The 19693-nt window shown below is 37.7% G+C and overlaps 1 protein-coding gene across 4 annotated transcripts in view; it reads left to right on the top strand.

Annotated features, from left to right (window-relative positions):
• Positions 1 to 19693, top strand: part of LOC127842707 (biorientation of chromosomes in cell division protein 1-like 1) — a 47615-nt gene that overhangs the window by 1964 nt on the left and 25958 nt on the right. For 3 of the 4 annotated variants that reach the window (XM_052372384.1, XM_052372382.1, XM_052372381.1), the window contains exons 2-9: positions 1582 to 1706; positions 2278 to 2513; positions 5624 to 5814; positions 6107 to 6335; positions 11318 to 11493; positions 15032 to 15175; positions 16364 to 16583; positions 17809 to 18068. In XM_052372384.1, the coding sequence (XP_052228344.1) occupies positions 1582 to 1706; positions 2278 to 2513; positions 5624 to 5814; positions 6107 to 6335; positions 11318 to 11493; positions 15032 to 15175; positions 16364 to 16583; positions 17809 to 18068 (1581 nt within the window). The remainder of the gene's footprint in view (positions 1 to 1581; positions 1707 to 2277; positions 2514 to 5623; positions 5815 to 6106; positions 6336 to 11317; positions 11494 to 15031; positions 15176 to 16363; positions 16584 to 17808; positions 18069 to 19693) is intronic. The other variant, XM_052372383.1, reaches the window with a different exon arrangement.

The raw sequence follows: 19693 nt of genomic DNA, 5'->3' as shown, positions 1-19693 counted from the left end.
GATTAATGGAATCATTGAATGAGAACATGTGTAATAATAAAGTTACAATAAACAGCATAATTATCTGGTGCATTTTGTATAAAATGCATTTCAAAAGGAAACATTATACCCTTTATTACTGTAATCACATGCATCTGTTTTTACTAATGGAAGTAGATTTTCTGATTGTTAATAACTATTTTGGTGTTCCTGGCCAAAAAAGTCATAAAATTTAAATTGACCTCCTCGGGCTATTGAACATGTCTTCGGGCTATTCAAAATTCCATCGTATTAGCCCGAAGGGCTATTTGGCTAAAATATTTAGCGTGAAGACTGGTCCTAGTAAATAGTGAACTACAGATCACATGGTAAAGTGTTGCTTTATGGGAGTTCGTTTAAGGACACGGTAAATTTGATGACCATATTGCGAAAATAAAAACATTTATCAAGTTATGAAATATCGACAGTATTTTTAACAGGTGTAAGGAAGCAAAATGAACAGCATTGCAGAAAAGAACCCTATTCATACAATGTAATGTTAATGTTAAATTTGCACCTTTAAGTAGCTGCTATGAGAAGTTTAAACAAGTTGTAAGAAATAAATCATTGTGTCAAGTTCAATTAAGTGTTTATTTGTTGTAAGAAGTTTTTGCCCCCATTTTTGGCTCCTGGTTGTCCAACGTTTAACTCTTACCATTGTTTTTGAGCATGGTGGGTCTTTGTCACGATATTTATGTTTTTCAAACACATGGAGGTGTGAACAAATACAGATCAAACTACGGGTAGATTAATACAATAATGCTTGAAGGAATGCTTACATGTCTAATTGCAAATTTTTATTATGGCCCCGAAGAAGGGCGAAAAATGCTCATAACTTCAATGTCGCTTCAGATGTAACCTTCGTATTTGATATGCATGTGTATATGGGCAAGGCTTTTCCATACGCACACAAATTTTGACACCTTTCACCTTGACCTTGAACTTAGGGTCCGCGCTTAGGTTTCGAAATCTGTGTTTAGGTTTAAAAAAATGCTTATAACTTCTATGTCGCTTCAGATGTTACCTTCATAATTGGTATACATGTGTATATGGACATGGCCTTCCCATACGCTCACAAATTTGACCCCTTTGACCTTGACCTTGATCTTAGGGTCAGCATTTAAGTTTTAAAAATGTGTTCTGTTATTTAGCTGTCTTACATAACTATCAAAGCTTTTTTCGGCGGCATACGTCATCCTATGGAGACAGCTCTTGTTTTACATATAAAAGGATTCATTTGTAAAATGACTATCAATAGTAAACTTATGATTGTTGTTCATTCCAACCTTAAGATCCTCACAAATAAGGGCCCTTTGAATAATAATTGTTTTACAATTGTTGGATGTCAAGTACCGCCAGTATTTTTTTTTGCAGAATATATATTAAATACTTGTAAGTGATTTTGATTTTTATAAAAACCTGATTTCCAGGGAGGGTGTTGGTTCGACGTTTTTTACTTTAATATAGAAAACTATCAGCCCCAAAAATTACCACAAGACTGCCCCCCTGTTCCTACGCATGCTGATTTACGGCTCTCTTTTTAATGTGACATGTGGTTTTCAGCCAGCCTACCAAAACCTCCAACAGCGTGTTGAGTCCTATGTGGACAGATTTTTAAGTCAGCAGAAATGGAGCCAAAACCTAAACAAAAACCAGCTGAGAGAAAATCTCAGAAGACAAATAAACCAGTAAGTAATGTGGACGTTTTTCAATAATGCTTTTTTAATGAATTAGTTGGACAGAGATGACAGAATACATGTAATTTCAATGTTGTTATTTACTGGTCTATACAGATATATGTACATGTTAGTGAATATTAGTTTAAGTCAACATATAGATAATGAGGAAAACAGCTATGGGGTTTTATAGGGTTGGGGTGACTGGGCCATAGCCTTCAAAAAGGGAAAAGATGCACCTAAAAATCACATTTGGGTATACTTTTAACATGATGCAGTAATATGGGAACACAATTAGTAAGGTTTAATTTTGAAAGTAACTAATAGAAAACAGCATGAATTTATAGAAATTTTCTATATTTTGAAATAAAAAAAATGTATTTATATACCGGGTAAATTGAAAAAAACAACCACAACAAATTAGCAAAACTAATAAGCAGTTTTTAAATGTGTTTTTTAATACTGATATAAGTCAATAGCCCCTCATTGGTGAAATGTCTAATTAACATATTTTGTGGTACATTGATGTCTTTCCATTGTGTCTCTTTAATATTACACCCGTTTATTTCTAATTTCCGCTCAGAACTGGAATGCTAAACAAAGGAGTGGAGCGTATTGTAGAACAAATCGTCAACCCCAAGATTATGCAGTTAATCAAGCCGAAGACGGACGAGGTGACGTGCGACGTGCTGGGTATAAGCCTCACTGAGCACAAGAATGCGCTGAAGAGGAAGCAGCAAGAACAGCATGAGAAGCTTATGAAGTCTCCTGACACCCCTGTGCAGCTCATGAACATCAACTTTAACTCTCCCCCTCCCAGTGAGTACCGGTAATCTACATGTATACTGAAATACTGGCATAACATGTAAGAAACAAAATGGTGGCATTATGCTAGTTGTTATGAATATTTATTTAAATTTGTGGAGCATATTTTTGTCTTCTTTCATATTTAGGGCGCGTTTGATTGGAAACATTCATATTGTTTTGATTAATTTAGGAAATGAATATGTAAGGCTTTACAACAGGGAAGGTGGTAGATTAATATTGTTGTATTCAATTTTCAACTTCTTTTAAAATATTGAATTTTAGATTGAACTTCCTGTGAAGTCTTATCTCACTCTCATAATAAAAAAAATGTTCAGGTATTTAACAATTTTCAGAAAATATAGTTGTGATGTCTGGGTTTGTGTGTTTGAAAGTGTGGGTATCTTTATTGATGGGAAATATTTCAGATTAGCCCCTTTATTGCCCTGAGCATTTAACCCTGGGAAATATTTCAGATTAGCCCCTTTATTGCCTTGAGCATTTAACCCATGTCTGCTAGCTTGGAAGTATTGCCTTGAGCATTTAGCCCATGTCTTCTAGCTTGGAAGTATTGCCTTGAAAATTTAACCCATGTTTGCTAGCTTGGAAGTATTGCCTTGAGCATTTAACCCATGTTTGCTAGCTTGGAAGTATTGCCTTGAGCTAGTGTTTTATACAGGAAGGAAAAAGGGCGTGGTGCAAAATTTCAAAAAAGGGCACTTTAGCGCGCGACATCCATAAAAAGGGCACAAATATATCTGTATAGTGACTTAATAACAAGCTTTGTTACACACAAACATTGTATGTATAGTTTTGAGATTTATTGTTGAATAATTAAACCAACAAAATCCAGAATGTATATTTTATTATGTGTTTTTATATTTTCATGTAGTAACAAAAAACAAGATTAAACACCATAGGATATATATCTTATACAAACTATAGCTTTTCAAAGAAGTCTTAGAATACTGTTAAATGAGTTACCCTCTTAAACAATTATTTAAACTAAACAATTATTTATATTTAAAACGTTACATACATTGCACAAACAAGTCCTTTATATGCATCTTAACTGGAGATTCACAAACACTAACACTTTGTTGAATAGTCAGAAAGTTCTGCGTAATGACATTGTTTTCATGACCACGTGTTGTATTGTGTACATTTTATTTCGCACAAAGTGTAACTAGGAACGGCGCCGTACTGTCTTTTGTTCATTGTCAATTAATTCAATACACGTTAATTGGTCTCCGATATAAACTTGTTTTGCTTACAAAGCAATTTGCATCAATTTCTAATTTACGTTTCGTCGAAAGTGGAATGCCAAAATCGGACAGCGTACGTTGCGACATTCTAAACACGAATGATAAGTGGTACCAGTTAAATATTTTTGTAAAATTCATATCTGTGTTTGCCAATTAACATATTTTGACAAGTTACAAACGGGTCATAATGTTTTTAATTGAACCAATGGTGCAGGCCTACTACTGTTACAACAATTAACAACTTTTGTCCAAACAGGGTCCAAGACGGGGTATCAACTTCTTTGCCGACATTCACACGTTATTGTAATCAAAACATCGTGACAATAAACAAGCACGTGCTCCAATTAAGCGCGGTCTGCCTAACCGTGAACAGCAAACGTGTTAAGATTGTCGTCTGCTACAATTCATCAACACACATCTACTGTGAGCCTGCGCCAATTGTATTGGATAGGAGGCGGAGCGTTATTTTAATCACCAGCTTTAATATGAGCCTGCGCCAAATGTATTGGATAGGAGGCGGAGCGTTATTTTAATCGACAGCTTTAATATGTCACGGGTTGCTATTTTCGGCGTATGGCCAATTTTCAGGAAGTACAGTGGACGTCATGGGGTTTTGTAATCGGCGTATGGAAACAATTATCGGGCGTAATATACGGCCGTACGCCGCTTAGTGCAAGCCCTGTAAATTAATTTTATTTTATTTGCATTAAATTGAAATCAAATCAATATTTTACAGATACAACTGGTGTTTTTTTTAAATTTAATTACGCGTAAAAATAAATGTTTTGATATAACTGAATTATGCATGAAATGCACAATTTCCACGTGAATAACATCGAGGTTTTCATCAAGTGTCCTAAGTAACTGTGCACGATTGTATCCGGACCGATTAGTGTTACAAAGCCACAGAAATTATCGATTGATATTGACACATGGTTATTCACGCATGACGTATTCACAACCGCGCGAATCTTCGCTGATAATAGTTGGCTTAGAAGCTTGGTTAAGAGGCAATTAAGATGTAACAATAAGGTCGCGCACGGCGGAAAACAGGGCGGCGGCCTTTGAAAAGGGCAGCGTGGCGCTGATTTGCTTTGAAAGGGGCAGCGAGGCGCTTCAAAAAAGCGGCGTGGCGCCGCGCCACGCTAAAACGGCCTGGATAAAACACTACCTTGAGCATTTTACCCATGTTTGCTAGCTTATAAGTATTTGCTTGGGCATTTAACCCATGTCTGCTAGCTTGGAAGTATTGCCTTGAGCACTTAACCCAAGTCTGCTAGCTTGGAAGTATTGCCTTCAGCATTTAACCCATGTCTGCTAGCTTGGAAGAGCGTCAGACTACAATTCTGCAGCTCACAGGTTCGATTCCCAGCCCAGGCCCATATTCATCAACTTATTTTTGCAAAAAATGTACTAAAATTACTTGAAAATCAAGTTGTCCATGGCATTTAACACCTTGAATTATGTTATTTCTCGTTATGAACAATATGTAAATGATAATGCGCCATCTTTAGCCACAATATATGCAAACTCTAAGGTATTTTATTGAGTCTAAAATTATCCTTTATTATTGAGTCTAAGCATGGGTTTGTGATTATGCACCCTGGAAACATAACTTGTGTGGAGATTGATCATAAATTGGTAATAAAATTAGTTCATACTTTCCATGCCTCTTATTCAAGAACATCAGTCCACTGGATCAGCTCAGCCAAGAAAAGAGTGAATAGAGATACTGCCCCCTGTGGTATGACCAATATACGCTTATTGACAACAAAAAGACCCATATAATTACACCATCCTTAATTTGAATCACCATTTAAGGAGGATGGCAGATATGTCACATAACATTGCATTCTCCAGCAGGCAACATGTTCCCCAGCACCAGCTCTCCAGCCTTGATGGGTCAGTTCATGCCCCCGACCAGCCTCTCCTTAGGCCAGTTCAATCCAGGCAGCATCCTGGGACCCGGGCCTTCCCAGACCGGCGCCCAGTACTCTGGTGGCCTCCAATTCCAGGGCATCAGCCAACAGAACTTCCCTTTCCTTCCACAGGTATTCCAGACGTCATTTTGATATTTGTTCTTTCTGTCTGATATGCTTTGCTTTCTGGTTATAAAGAATTAATACACACTTGTATGAGACTTTCACTTGCTTGGCTTTATGTAGGTTAAAAAATGTTTTTATTCATTATTAAGATTTTATTCAGTAAATCACCTAAAATTATGTATGAATTATAAAGTTTTCCTATATGCTTAAGATAAATTATGCTCTATTAGCCTTTTTATGTTAATGCCCCTATTTTTGTAAGCAATGTTCTTCATCAATTTTGCTTATTTGCATTAAGGGCTGGAATGCATCGATCAGTGCAGGATTCCCGCCCATGTTTGTCCAAGGACAGATTGGTAACCCCTTCCAAGGGTTCTCCATTCCACCACCAGGGACCGGTATCACGGTTCCCCCTCCGGCAGCTGCAGGGATCATGCACATGATTCCACCCACCACTGCCGCCATCATTGCACAGGCCTTGAGTAACTCCAAGCAGTCGCCTAGTAAAGGACTGAATGCTTTGTTAGGTAGGCAGGGCTATAGATAACTTTTGGGGTATATTGGGTAATTCACCCCCTGTTTTTTACAACAATAGGGTTTTTGAAAATTCAATAGAGTTTTAGCGAAAAATTTCACCCCCTACTTTTGAGCTTAATTGTGTTTTTCAACCGCGGTTTTTTAACTCAATTGGGTAATTAAGGGAATGACATATATAATATAATAAAAATCTACTAAGGTTACAATATTATTTATACAAATGGAATTCAAAAAGGTAACTGTACACAACAACAAACAATTACTGAATTTCTTATCAAAGTTCATTCATTTTTTGCGTTCAATATACCGAGTTTGTGAAAATCGCTGCACAATTGATGAAGTTATGGCTGTTCAAACGATGCACCCCGTTTTCAGGTCATTTTGAATTGAATACCTTGAAAATGAAAGTAGAAATCGGACAGGTCTACAAATAATTACAATAATACCCCAAAGATTGATAACCGCTGGAAAGACTGCCTTCTTTTTTTCATAGGACGGCATATAAACTATCCGGTACATTTTTGTACGGAAAATAACCAGTCTAAAACATACGCCCGGTTTTCGTAAGAATTGCGTTTTGTGACACAAGGTTTTTTACGGGAATTATGTTATTAAATTTGTATTTGCGTTTTTGTACGCTTTATTTTGAAATTAATTACGTTTTTAGTTATTTTAATTGCGTAATAACGCAAATACGCCTGTTATCTATATCCCTGGGTAGGTAATGATTTGTTTTTGGGAAGCCATTTCCAATGTTAACAAAACTACTTGAGTTTGTCCACTATTGCAATATCATAAAGTAAAATCCCATGTCGGTTAATACTGCGAAGTCACACTTTTTTCCTCCCACAAATAGGCAGATTTATGACCACAGCAAATATTTGACATTAAATATATACAGGTGACTTTCGTCTGGAAAAAGATTTTAGACTGCAGTCCTAAGGAGGAGAAATTTATAACCCACACATTTGAATGACTTTACAGAAGTTCTTCATTTACTGGCTTATAATTCTAAGTTAGTAAAACATTTGTTTAAAAAAGCTGTGTACTATTTACTAGGCAATAGTTGTCAACTTTGTACATGTGTTATAGAGATTGTTTACTCAACATGACCAGTAATTTTTATGCCCCCGGTAGGATGGCATATAACTGTTGAACTGTCCGTCAGTCTGTCCGTCTGAAAACTTTAACAATGGCCATAACTTTTGCAATATTGAAGATAGCAACTTGATATTTAGCGTGCATGTGTATCTCATGAAGCTGCACATTTTGTAAAGTAAAAAAATACAATCCAAGGGAAGTAATAAGCTTTAAAACGGAGATAATTTCTAAACCTGTCAAATGATGTATTGAAATTTTATTTCAAAGCGGCGAAAAAGGGGCATTGTGTTTCTGACAAACACAGCTCACTGTGTAGATGCATATCGGTGGCCTCTCTGTCAAAATGCTGCCTCTCTGTTCATTCTCGGCTGCCTCTCTGTTATATATAAGAAAATGGATGATATTCATTCACAAAACAGGTAAGAAAATATAAAATTGAAACCTGTAAACACATTTGTGCATAAAAAGAGGAGGTCCATGAGTTGAAGCATATATCCAGCTAGATGTTCACAGTATTCCGCAGGTCCAAACACATATCACAACCTTTATCGAAGATGGAATGATGACGAGGTTGGTGGAACAATCGTGCATACATGCCACTTTGATGACTCTTTATCATAGCTTTTCCCTAATATGTCAAATATCTAGTGTCATTGATAGCATCTTTATGATCAAATCATTACGTTAAATGTACGCTATATAGTAATTTTCATTAATTTTACTTAAAAAATGCCTACTTTCGCTTTTGTTGTGGCACAGGAAGCCTCTCGATCGGCTCACTTTTCTTGCACGGGTAGCCTATCTAGTCGTCCATTGACACTGGCATGGGAACCCTCTCCATTTCATTTTTTAGCGAGGCTGTTTTCGGAGAAAACCGGAGCTATTGTGATATCCAGCTTGTCGTCCGCCGTAGGCGTCGTGCTAAAACCTTAACATTGGCCATAACTTTTTAAATATTGAAGATAGCACCTTGATATTTGGCATGCATGTGTATCTCATGGAGCTGCACATTTTGAGTGGTAAAATTTAAAGATGAACATCATCCTTCAAGGTCTAGGGTCGAAAAAACAAAGTCAAGGGAAGTAATAAGCTTTAAATGGACATAGTTATCTGACCTGCCCACATATATCTTTTTGTTAAATAGATCAAAGTGGCGCAGTAGGCGGCATTGTGTTTCTGACAAACACATTGTGGTAAAAGGTCAAGGTCATCCTTTACGGTCTACGGTAAAAAATACAAATTTAAGGGAAGTAATAAGCTTTAAAAAGGGAGATAATTATTCAATATTGAGCATAGCTATTGGCGAAAATTGAAAGATAACATTGATATCAAATGAATAAACGTTGATACCAGGGCTCAGTGAACCAGGAAGCAACTAGTCTGAGTCAATGGACAGGGATGTCATGATACTTGTTGACTGGTTCATCCTCTTTTAAAAAGCCGTTTTAAAAGGACGTTTTAAAATGGGCCCTTTTGAAAATCTGAGGCAAGCCGGCGAAAAGTTACTTGACTTGCACGAGAAAATTCATGAACTCGTGGCATTTTAACGAATCTTTGGTTTTTGCATTACGTACTGTAAACACGTGGCACCAATATGTGTTCATTATTTCAGCAATTTATCAACGCGATTTTCATTACTGACGGATTTATACATTTACATAAAGATACCACAAACATGTAGCCGATAGCGTTAGTCCAAATAATTACGTTAAAAGTGATATTTACGTACAAAATTCTGACATTTTAAATTTTTACTATCAATAATTTTAACACTTGTTAAATACGGCATCCGGATAGTGCCAAGTAGATTGTCGCGTGTCGATTTGAATTGGTAAGAAATGATAATTATATCAAGAGATGTGTTCGTCAGAAACACAATGCCCCCTATTGCACCGCTTTGAAATAAAGTTGCTATTTATCATTTGGCAGGTAAAGAAATCATCTCCCTTTAAAGCTTATTACTTCCCTTGAATTTTGTCCAATCCAACCGGGGGGGGGGCCCTGTTAATAGTTAATTATGACCATGTCAGACATCACTGACAACCAAGGCCTGTGGTTTAAAAGAGATCATAGCCAGAGTTTTTTTTTCTTTTTCATATATCTATGGACATAAGTCCAGAGGTATGTAACAAACATCAAAGAAATTATAATTATATCATTTAACAAAAAAACTTTTACAAATCAATCATTTGAGTTATAAATAATCAAAATAATAAATCTGTACAGTAACTGTGAAATGAACTTCAATTCTTGGTAAGGAAATATATAATATGAGATTTATAGTTATATAAATTACTTCCCTTGAAAATAATTGTCTCTAACAAATCTCTATTTTTAGTAGCAAATAATTAAAAGCCACTACCGTGACTGTGATTGACCTCTTCAAATGTGCAGTTCCATGAGATACACATGCATGCCAAATATATAAAGTGGCGAATGTTCCCATGCCAGTGTCAATCGACCACTTGATAGGCTACCCGTGCCAAAAAAGTGAGCCGATCGGGAGGCTTCCCGTGCCACAACGAAAGCGAAAGTAGGCATTTTTTAAGTAAAATTTCTGAAAATTACTATATAGCGTACATTGAACGTAAGGATTTGATCATAAAGATGATATCATTGACACTAGATATTTGACATACATGTGTATTAGGGAAAAGCTATGTTTAAAAGTCATCAAAGTGGCATGCATGCACGATTGTTCCACCAAACTCGTCATCATTCTATCTTCGATAGAGGTTGTGATAAGTGTTTGGACTTGCAGAATACTGTGAACATTTAGCTGGATATATGCTTGAACTCATGGATCTTCTCTTTTTATGCACAAATGTGTTTACGGGTTTTTATTTTATATTTTCTTACCTGTTTTGTGAATGTTGATCATCCGTTTTCTTGTATATAACAGAGAGGCAGCCGAGAATGAACAGAGAGGCAGCATTTTGACAGAGAGGCCACTGATATGCATATACACCGTGCATCTCTTGTTGTGAAATATCATCTGTTTTGTTTAGCCTGTTTGCTGGAACAATGGTTGAGTATGTCAATTAGTGCATTAATATTGTTAGTTTCCTTTAATTATTCACATGTGGAGATGATTTTCTAAGACCTAGGTCCCTAACTCACATGTCAAGGTCACACGAAAAAAAATTGACAATAAAAGTTTGGGCTTTATACAGATTGTTAGATTCATAATTCATCATGCAAATACATATTTCTTTCTATATAATACTTAGTAATTGATAATAAAAAGATAACACATTATGGAAATCAGTGCTCCAGCTAGGCCTAAATTGAAGGGCGCCCCGCCCTGCCCTTCTGAACCTCCGCCCTGCCCTTCCTAGGGCCCCCACTGCACTTTAAAAAAGAATATAATTTTTTTTTACATATGATAATTAATAAATCTCTTATTACATTGTATTTAATTTATTCCTCATTGTATACATTATATTTGAATTGTTTAATAATGGTTTAATAATAATGGGAACAATATTTTCTAACAAGTATTAAATTAACAGGCAACAGGAAGCATTCCAGAAACGACCGCGCGTTCGAAAATGCCCTTTTGACAAACTACTGCGCGTCGAAAGTGCCCTTTTGACAAAAAAAGCCCCTGCCCTTTTCAAATCCTAGCTGGAGCACTGGAAAATATTGCATGCTTGGGGACTTAAGCATTTTGAGCATTTTGTCAGCCTAAGGAGCTGCTGATGTCCGAATTGTTTCTATCTTAACATTTAATTGCATTAAGCTTGTCATTACCAGCAACAACTTGTCAAAATTGTGCCAGTGGTAGCAGTGAGATATCAAAACTTTGCCAATTTCTGTTCACATGCAAAATTTTATATATTGATTTATTTATAAAAAATTTTGTTTCCAGGTTTGCCCACCCCTTCTGCAGGTGAGCCTCCCCCGCCAGGTGTTTTCATATCGTCGGACGGTTCCCCTCGATCCCGCAGTCGCCCCCCAGCCCCTTATGATGACAGCAGGGATGAGAGGAGCAGTGATGGGAACCTCTCCAGTCATGAGAAGGAGCTTGATTTGGAGGATATGAAGGTGAGGTCCAGTGGTCACATTATAGAAATTGTTTGTAAAATCTTATCCTTATCCTTAAAAGGTATCATATTTGTTAAGCCTTTTAATCCATGCTTATATTATGTTCCCTGTTCTGGTAGCTAGTAATTAAGTCTTCGAAACTTTCTTTTTGCGTAAATGTTTTTGTATTAACCATTTAAAATATTATATTTGGACACAATTTAGAACTATTCCTGCACACATTTTTCTGGCCATCAAAAGAAAAAGGCAATTTCAGGATATGGTATTTTTTTGCCCGAAAAGTCCTTTAATTTGAGGACAACTAATTTCATATTACTCTTTGTAATAATTCAAATTATAATAACTAAATCATATAAATTAAAGTAAATTACTTTGTCAAATGTAAATGAAAAACTATTAAAGTATAATAATTGTAAAACACTTGAAAAAAAATATTCAAATTTGAATTTTTGTACGATTTGTACAACCCTGTGTGAACGTGGTGGATACACTATTTTTACCCCCATATAACCATGTGTATATGTAGTGGATACACCATTCCTACCCCCATACAACCCTGTGTGTACATGGTGGATACACTTTTCTTACCCCCATACAACCCTGTGTGTATGTGGTGGATAGACTATTCTTAACCCCCATACAACCCTGTGTGTACGTGGTGGATACACTATTTTTACCCCCATATAACAATGTGTATATGTAGTGGATACACTATTCCTACCCCCATACAACCCTGTGTGTACATGGTGGATACACTTTTCTTACCCCCATACAACCCTGTGTGTATGTGGTGGATAGACTATTCTTAACCCCCATACAACCCTGTGTGTACATGGTGGATAGACTATTCTTACCAATACAACCATGTGTGTATGTGGTGGATACACTTGTCTAACCCCCATACAACCCTGTGTGTACATGGTGGATACACTATTCCTACCCCCATACAACCATGTGTGTATATGTTGGATACACTATTCTTAACCCTATACAACCCTGTGTGTACATAGTAGATACACTATTTTACCCATACAACCCTGTGTGTACATGGTGGATACACTATTCTTAAACCCCATACAACCATGTGTGTACGTGGTGGATACACAATTCTTACCCATACAATCCTGTGTATACATGGTGGATACACTTTTCTTACCCTTACAACCATGTGTGTTCGTGGTGAATACACTATTTTTACCCATACAACCATGTTTGCATGTGGTGGATACACTATTCTTAACCCCATGCAACCATGTGTGTACGTGGTGGATACACTATTTTTACCTCCATACAACCATGTGTGTACATGGTGGATACACTATTCTTACCCCCATACAACCATGTGTGTATGTGGTGGATACACTATTGTTACCCCCATACAACCCTGTGTGTACGTGGTAGATACACTATTCTTACCCTCATACAACCCTGTGTGTACGTGGTGGATACACTTTTCTTACCCCCATATAACCATGTGTGTATGTGGTGGATACACTATTCTTACCCCCATACAACCCTGTTTGTACGTGGTGGATACACTATTTTTACCCCCATACAACCATGTGTGTACATGGTGGATACACTATTCTTACCCCCATACAACCATGTGTGTAAGTGGTGGATACACTATTGTTACCCCCATACAACCCTGTGTGTATGCGGTGGATACACTATTCCTACCCCCATTTAATCCTGTGTGTATGTGGTGGATACACTATTCCTACCCCCATACAACCATGTGTGTATGTGGTGGATACACTATTGTTACCCCCATACAACCCTGTGTGTATGTGGTGGATACACTATTCATACCCCCATACAATCCTGTGTGTATGTGGTGGATACACTATTCCTACCCCCATACAACCATGTGTGTACGTGGTGGATACACTATTCTTAACCCCATACAATCCTGTGTGTACATGGTGGATACACTATTCTTAACCCCCATACAACCATGTGTGTACATGGTGGTTACACTATTCTTACCCATACAACCATGTGTGTACGTGGTGGATACACTTTTCTTACCCATTCAACCATGTATGTACGTGGTGGATACACTATTCTTACCCATACAACCATGTGTGTATGTGGTGGATACACCTTTCTCACCCATGCAACCATGTGTGTATGTGGTGGATACACTATTCTTACCCATACAACCATGTGTGTACGTGGTGGATACACTTTTCTTACCCCCATACAACCCTGTGTGTACGTGGTGGATACACTATTTTTACCCCCATATAACAATGTGTATATGTAGTGGATACACTATTCCTACCCCCATACAACCCTGTGTGTACATGGTCGATACACTTTTCTTACCCCCATACAACCCTGTGTGTACATGGTGGATAGACTATTCTTACCCCCATACATCCCTGTGTGTACATGGTGGATAGACTATTCTTACCCATTCAGTCATGTGTGTATGTGGTGGATACACTTGTCTAACCCCCATACAACCCTGTGTGTACATGGTGTATACACTATTCCTACCCCCATACAACCATGTGTGTATGTGTTGGATACACTTTTCTTAACCCCATACAACCCTGTGTGTACATGGTAAATACACTATTCTTAACCCCCATACAACCATGTGTGTACGTGGTGGATACACTATTCTTACCCATACAATCCTGTGTGTACATGGTGAATACACTTTTCTTACCCATACAACCATGTGTGTACATGGTGGATACACTATTTTTACCCATACAACCATGTTTGCACATGGTGGATACACTATTCTTAACCCCCATGCAACCATGTGTGTACGTGGTGGATACACTATTTTTACCTCCATACAACCATGTGTGTACGTGGTGGATACACAATTCTTACCCATACAACTATGTATGTATGTGGTGGATACACTTTTCTTACCCATACAACCATGTGTGTATGTGGTGGATACACTATTCTTACCCATACAACCATGTGTGTATGTGGTGGATACACTATTCTTACCCATACAACCATTTTTGCGCGTGGTGGATACACTATTCTTAACCCCCATACAACCATGTGTGTATGTGGTGGATACACTATATTTACCTCCATACAACAATGTGTGTAGGTGGTGGATATACTATTCTTACCTCCATACAACCCTGTGTTTACATGGTGGATACACTATTCTTAACCCCCATACAACCCTGTGTGTACATGGTGGATACACTATTCTTACCTCCATACAACCCTGTGTGTACATGGTGGATGCATTATTCTTACCATCATACAACCCTGTGTGAACATGGTGGGTGCACTATTCTTCCCCCATACAACCCTGTGTGTACATGGTGGGTACACTATTCTTACCCCAATACAATCCTGTGTGTACGTGGTGGATACACTATTCTTACCCACATACAATCCTGTGTAAACATGGTGGGTACACTATTTTTACCCACATGCAATCCTGTGTAAACATGGTGGGTACACTATTCTTACCCACATACAACCCTGTGTGTACATGGTGGATACACTATTCTTACCCCCATACAACCCTGTGTGTGACTGTATGTAGGTGGTTGATGAGTACGTAGCTGAGGGGGAGTTCCCTGTTGAGGACATTCCGATGCCTGACGCAGAGACTGAGGAGGCAGAGAAAGCTGTTAATGAGCAGATACAGAAGGCATTCCATGAGGAGATGGCCAAAATATCAGACCAGGTCAGCCATGCAGACATTGGTTTTAGCATCGTTCTGAGAAAACTGGGCTTAATGCATATGCATAAAGTGTCACCCCAGATTAGTCAGGCTTTGCACTTTCCACCTTATCTGGATTTTCTTTTAGAAAAGACTTTTTTTAAACAAAAATTTCCATAATAGCGTAAAGTGTTGTCCCTGATTAGCCTTTGTGGACTGCACAGGCTAATCTGTGATGACACTTATCTAATATGCATTAAGACCCTATTTAAAAGAACAAGGCTAATTAGTATAATCATGTCTGCCCCAAAACCGCAAGCGCCTACAATAACTGTTTAATGAATACTGTTGGTCTCATAGAGAGTATTCTTTAAAATTGTTTAGCTGGTTGTTTTTTAGCGAGGCTGTTTTCGGAGTAAACCCAAGCTATTGTCATAGCCAGCTCGTCCGCCGTCCGCTGTAGGCGTCGTGCTAAAACCTGAACATGGGCTCTAAAATCAAAGTTCTTCCACCAACAACTTTGAAACTTTATATGTAGATGCACCTTGATGAGTTCTACAAGCCACACCCATTTTTGAGTCACTAGGTCAAAGGTCAAGGTCACTGTGACTTCTAATATCAAACATTAACATAGGCTCTAAAATCAAAGTGCTTCCACCTACAACTTTGAAACTTCATATGCAGATGCACCTTCATGAGTTCTACACGCCACACCCATTTTGGGTCACTAGGTCAAAGGTCAAGGTCACTGTGACCTCTAAAAAGAAAAAAAAACTGACAAGCTTTCGCAGCAGAGCGTGGCACCCGTTATGCGGTGCTCTTGTTTTATTTTGACATGTGTGAACCACTTACATTTTTACAAATAAGTAATTGTATTTTCTGTTAATAATTAGTAACACACCATAATATTGTGACCAAAATCCTTTTATTTGATGCTCATATTAGCTTTTTTCTTAGACAGTTGGCTTTAATATGGATGTCTTAAGTGTGGTGTTAGATTAGCCGGTGTAGTCTACACTAGCTTTAACTTGATTTTAACTAAGAAGAGAGGTTTTTTTTAACGATGAAAACCCTTAAAGCAGAAAGGTTCATCGCTAATTAGCCTGTGTTTACTGCACAGGCTAATCAAGGATGACACTTATTGCATATACTTTAAATGCAGTTTTCCCAGAAAATGGCTCATAAGTTAACACCTAGCTTTATCCTCTCCAGACTGAAGAGTCCATCAAGCGCCCTTACAAGTTTGCCTGGAACGAGGACATACAGGAAGTAGAGCTGGACGAGTCTGTGGACTCTAGCGACGTGAGCTCGGTACACACCAGTGACCTCTCACACTTCGAGGACAGTGAGGCCAGTGAAGGGGACAGCGACCTGGAGGAGCTGCAGCACAGGCTACTGCAGCTGCAGAGGCAGAAGGCTCAACAGGCCTCAGGTACTAAACTTGGTTCCAGGCTTCAGGTAAAATTTTGGGTACCAGACAAATTGATATGATAAATACCTAGCAAGGGAATTGTAAATGTGTTTGATCTGACTAGCTAGGCTGGTCTACATAACGGGGGTGAAGGTTGTTCATGAAATAGTTTCTATTGCCATTCTCCACCCACCCCTTTACATCTGCTTCCAACAAGGGTGGTTGTGGAGGACAAGTGTATGCCTGCTGTTATATGACTATTTTCTTTTGCACAAAATACCTGAACAAGCAAATATAGGTTTTATTTCCATACTTTGTAAAAAATCATGTATGTTGAATATATATAACATGTGTTTGTATACAAACTTGATTTAAGATTCTGATGCCATAATTTTTATTTTGCCAATCAAAGAAGGTGGCATATAGCAGTTGCGTCAAATGTCTGCCTACCTGTACATCTGTACATTTCTGGAAGATTTCTGTCTCAGCCATGACTTTGCCATGAATAGATGGAGTTTGAAATAACTTGGTAAACATGTCAATATTTTCAGATTGGGTGTAACAATCATAAGATGGCATGTGACCTGTATAAAACAGCTCCCTATCTTTAAGGTCGAGGACCCACTTAGAGACTAGATGTCAAATTTGGCCGTACACAGATTGAAAATTCCTGTCACAGCCATCATTTTGCCATACACTGATGGATTTGAAAATAGTTCAGCACAAATGCCCACAATCATAAGCTGATGTGTAGCTTGTTACACTTTAACTTCACTTTAGTCCCTATCCTAAAGTTGAAGGTCACACTAAGAGTTCAAACGTCTTCTTGGCCATAATCATAATCAGCCTGTGTGATCTGTATATTTGTCATCCATCATGCTATTTTAAGGTCACTTACCACAAATGACTATCAGGAGTTGAAACAATTGTATGTGTAAAACCTGTCTCTTTACCTTAGAGGTCAAGGTGAGAGTTAGAGGTCAAAGGTCAAATATAGCTTTAATCATTCAACTTTCAGATAACAAAACACCACTCACTACCATGGGGAAAGTGAGTGTTGCATGTATCGGCTGTCTCAGTTCTTTTAGGTCAAAAGTCTAATGTGGCCATCCATGGGGCATCTGTGCCTTACAGACACATGTCTTGCTTTCATAAAGTTAGACACCTGCAGAAAACAACAACCCGTCACAACAAACAGTTATTGAACTTGCTGGTATTCATAACAAAAACATCCATATTTCAACAGAGGCCAAAGACAAGCAGGCAAATAAGTATAGCGAGCGAGAGACGTCTGCAGAAGTTCCAGTCCTCACACCCACTAGTGATGCAGTTCCCACCCCTGAACCCAGCCCTGTGAAAGCCACCCCGCCTGTCACATCCCCAGGGGTGGGGCATGTGGAGGAGGGAGGGGCCTCAACGAAAAAGCCCCGCAAACTACTGTCCCTCCAGTACAACTACAGTGATAGTGAAGACGAGGAAACAAGAGAGGAAAGGAAAGCAAGAGTTGTGAGTGTTGTTTTAAAAGTAGATTTAATTTACAATTTGAGAAGATTTAACCCTTTACCACTTAGATACATATTTTGATGCATTTGTAGTCCCTTTCAAAATTAAATTTTAATAAAGACCTTTTTAACTAGATTCAAGTTTTTGAGGTTTCATTTCCAAACCTTACATAATGATGAGCAGCAAACAGCATAAAACCTGAACAGACTGCAAGTTACTCACAGGCTGTTCTAGTTTTATGATGTTTGCACATAGCCATTTTCACTTTGCTTCTGAGAGGGGAAGGGTTAAAGCAAAATATGAGGGCTCTGCGCCTTACTCCTTATTGGCTGCCATCCCATTCCTTGCCCCATGATGCTCTAATGGTCTGCTCCACACTCACCTTTCCAGTAGCTCTGTGTACCTCTAATATCCTTGATATTACCATTATTAATTTGGTGGCCCTCTACTCAATTTGTTCACATCATATAAGACATGGCTAAAGAGTAGACAGTTAAATGCAAGATTGTCGGACTTTTTTGTGATTTTTGCTTCCAAAGATTATAACCATCTTGCAGTTTTCACAACAACATTATTTTGTGGTTGCCATTAAATGAAAGTTTTGGAAATAAATAGTTCAATATTGTCAAATTCCTAACAACCATCAGTAGCACAGTGGAGCATGATTTCCAAAAATGTTAACAGAGCAAGTCAAAAACCTGATTCCAAGATGGGGGCCAAAAAAAAGAAATAGCGATGCTCAGCAACTAAACGAATAATAATGGAATGAAGACAGACATCATTTAAATAGTATGGATAAATGAAAAGCGATTTAATGATGGAGAAAACATTTTAGATAAAAATAACACATTCTTATAATGTCACAGAACAAATGGTTCTAAATTAATTTCAGTCTACTGAGACTGAAGAAAAATATACTAAACAAGATTTTTCGTTCAAAAATGCAAAACTACAAACATTATTTAATTTATTTGTTAGTGGCTCATGATTCAGATTCATGTGCATCTTCTGCTTTTAAGTTTATTATGTTATCCACTCTACACCGTTTACTGTAATGGCATGTATGTGAAATGGAAATTATACATATTTAGTATATTAATTAGTTTTAGTTGAAAACATTAAAAAACATTCAAGTATGTATGCTTATAGGAGTTAATACTTTCCCCAAACTGAAACTAACATGCTTAATGTATTTTCTTAAATCAGGCTTTTCACCCTATTTTTGCCCTTTCTTAGATCAACCATGTCTTCTAATTAAGGCTTGTGAAATATCCAACTGGCTGGTTAATTTTTTATCCTCGTAGGCCAGTCTGGCCAGTAAATTGTGACAGTCTTTCCCCATGTTTGTCATACCCCTTTTGTAAAAAATTGGACCCACCCTAGAGACTACTTGTTTTCCTTATATTTATATAATCAACACTTTTGAAACTTATTTCTGACTTTGCATGTTCCTGAAGCTTATTATTTTGAAATATAACGTTTTCAGTGGTCCTCTGCTAATTTTGTTCAAATTGTGCCCCTGACAAAACTTGCCATACCGTAAGGCTCCAGTTATTTAATAAGACTTAGTTCGTAAATTTTGATTTTTTTTTTTTCTGAAACAGCAAGGGTAAGTGGTTTGATATTTG

Source organism: Dreissena polymorpha, chromosome 8 (assembly GCF_020536995.1).
Source record: "Dreissena polymorpha isolate Duluth1 chromosome 8, UMN_Dpol_1.0, whole genome shotgun sequence".
NCBI classification, from domain to species: Eukaryota; Metazoa; Mollusca; class Bivalvia; order Myida; family Dreissenidae; genus Dreissena; species Dreissena polymorpha.
This window is presented reverse-complemented; position numbering and strand designations above follow the sequence as displayed.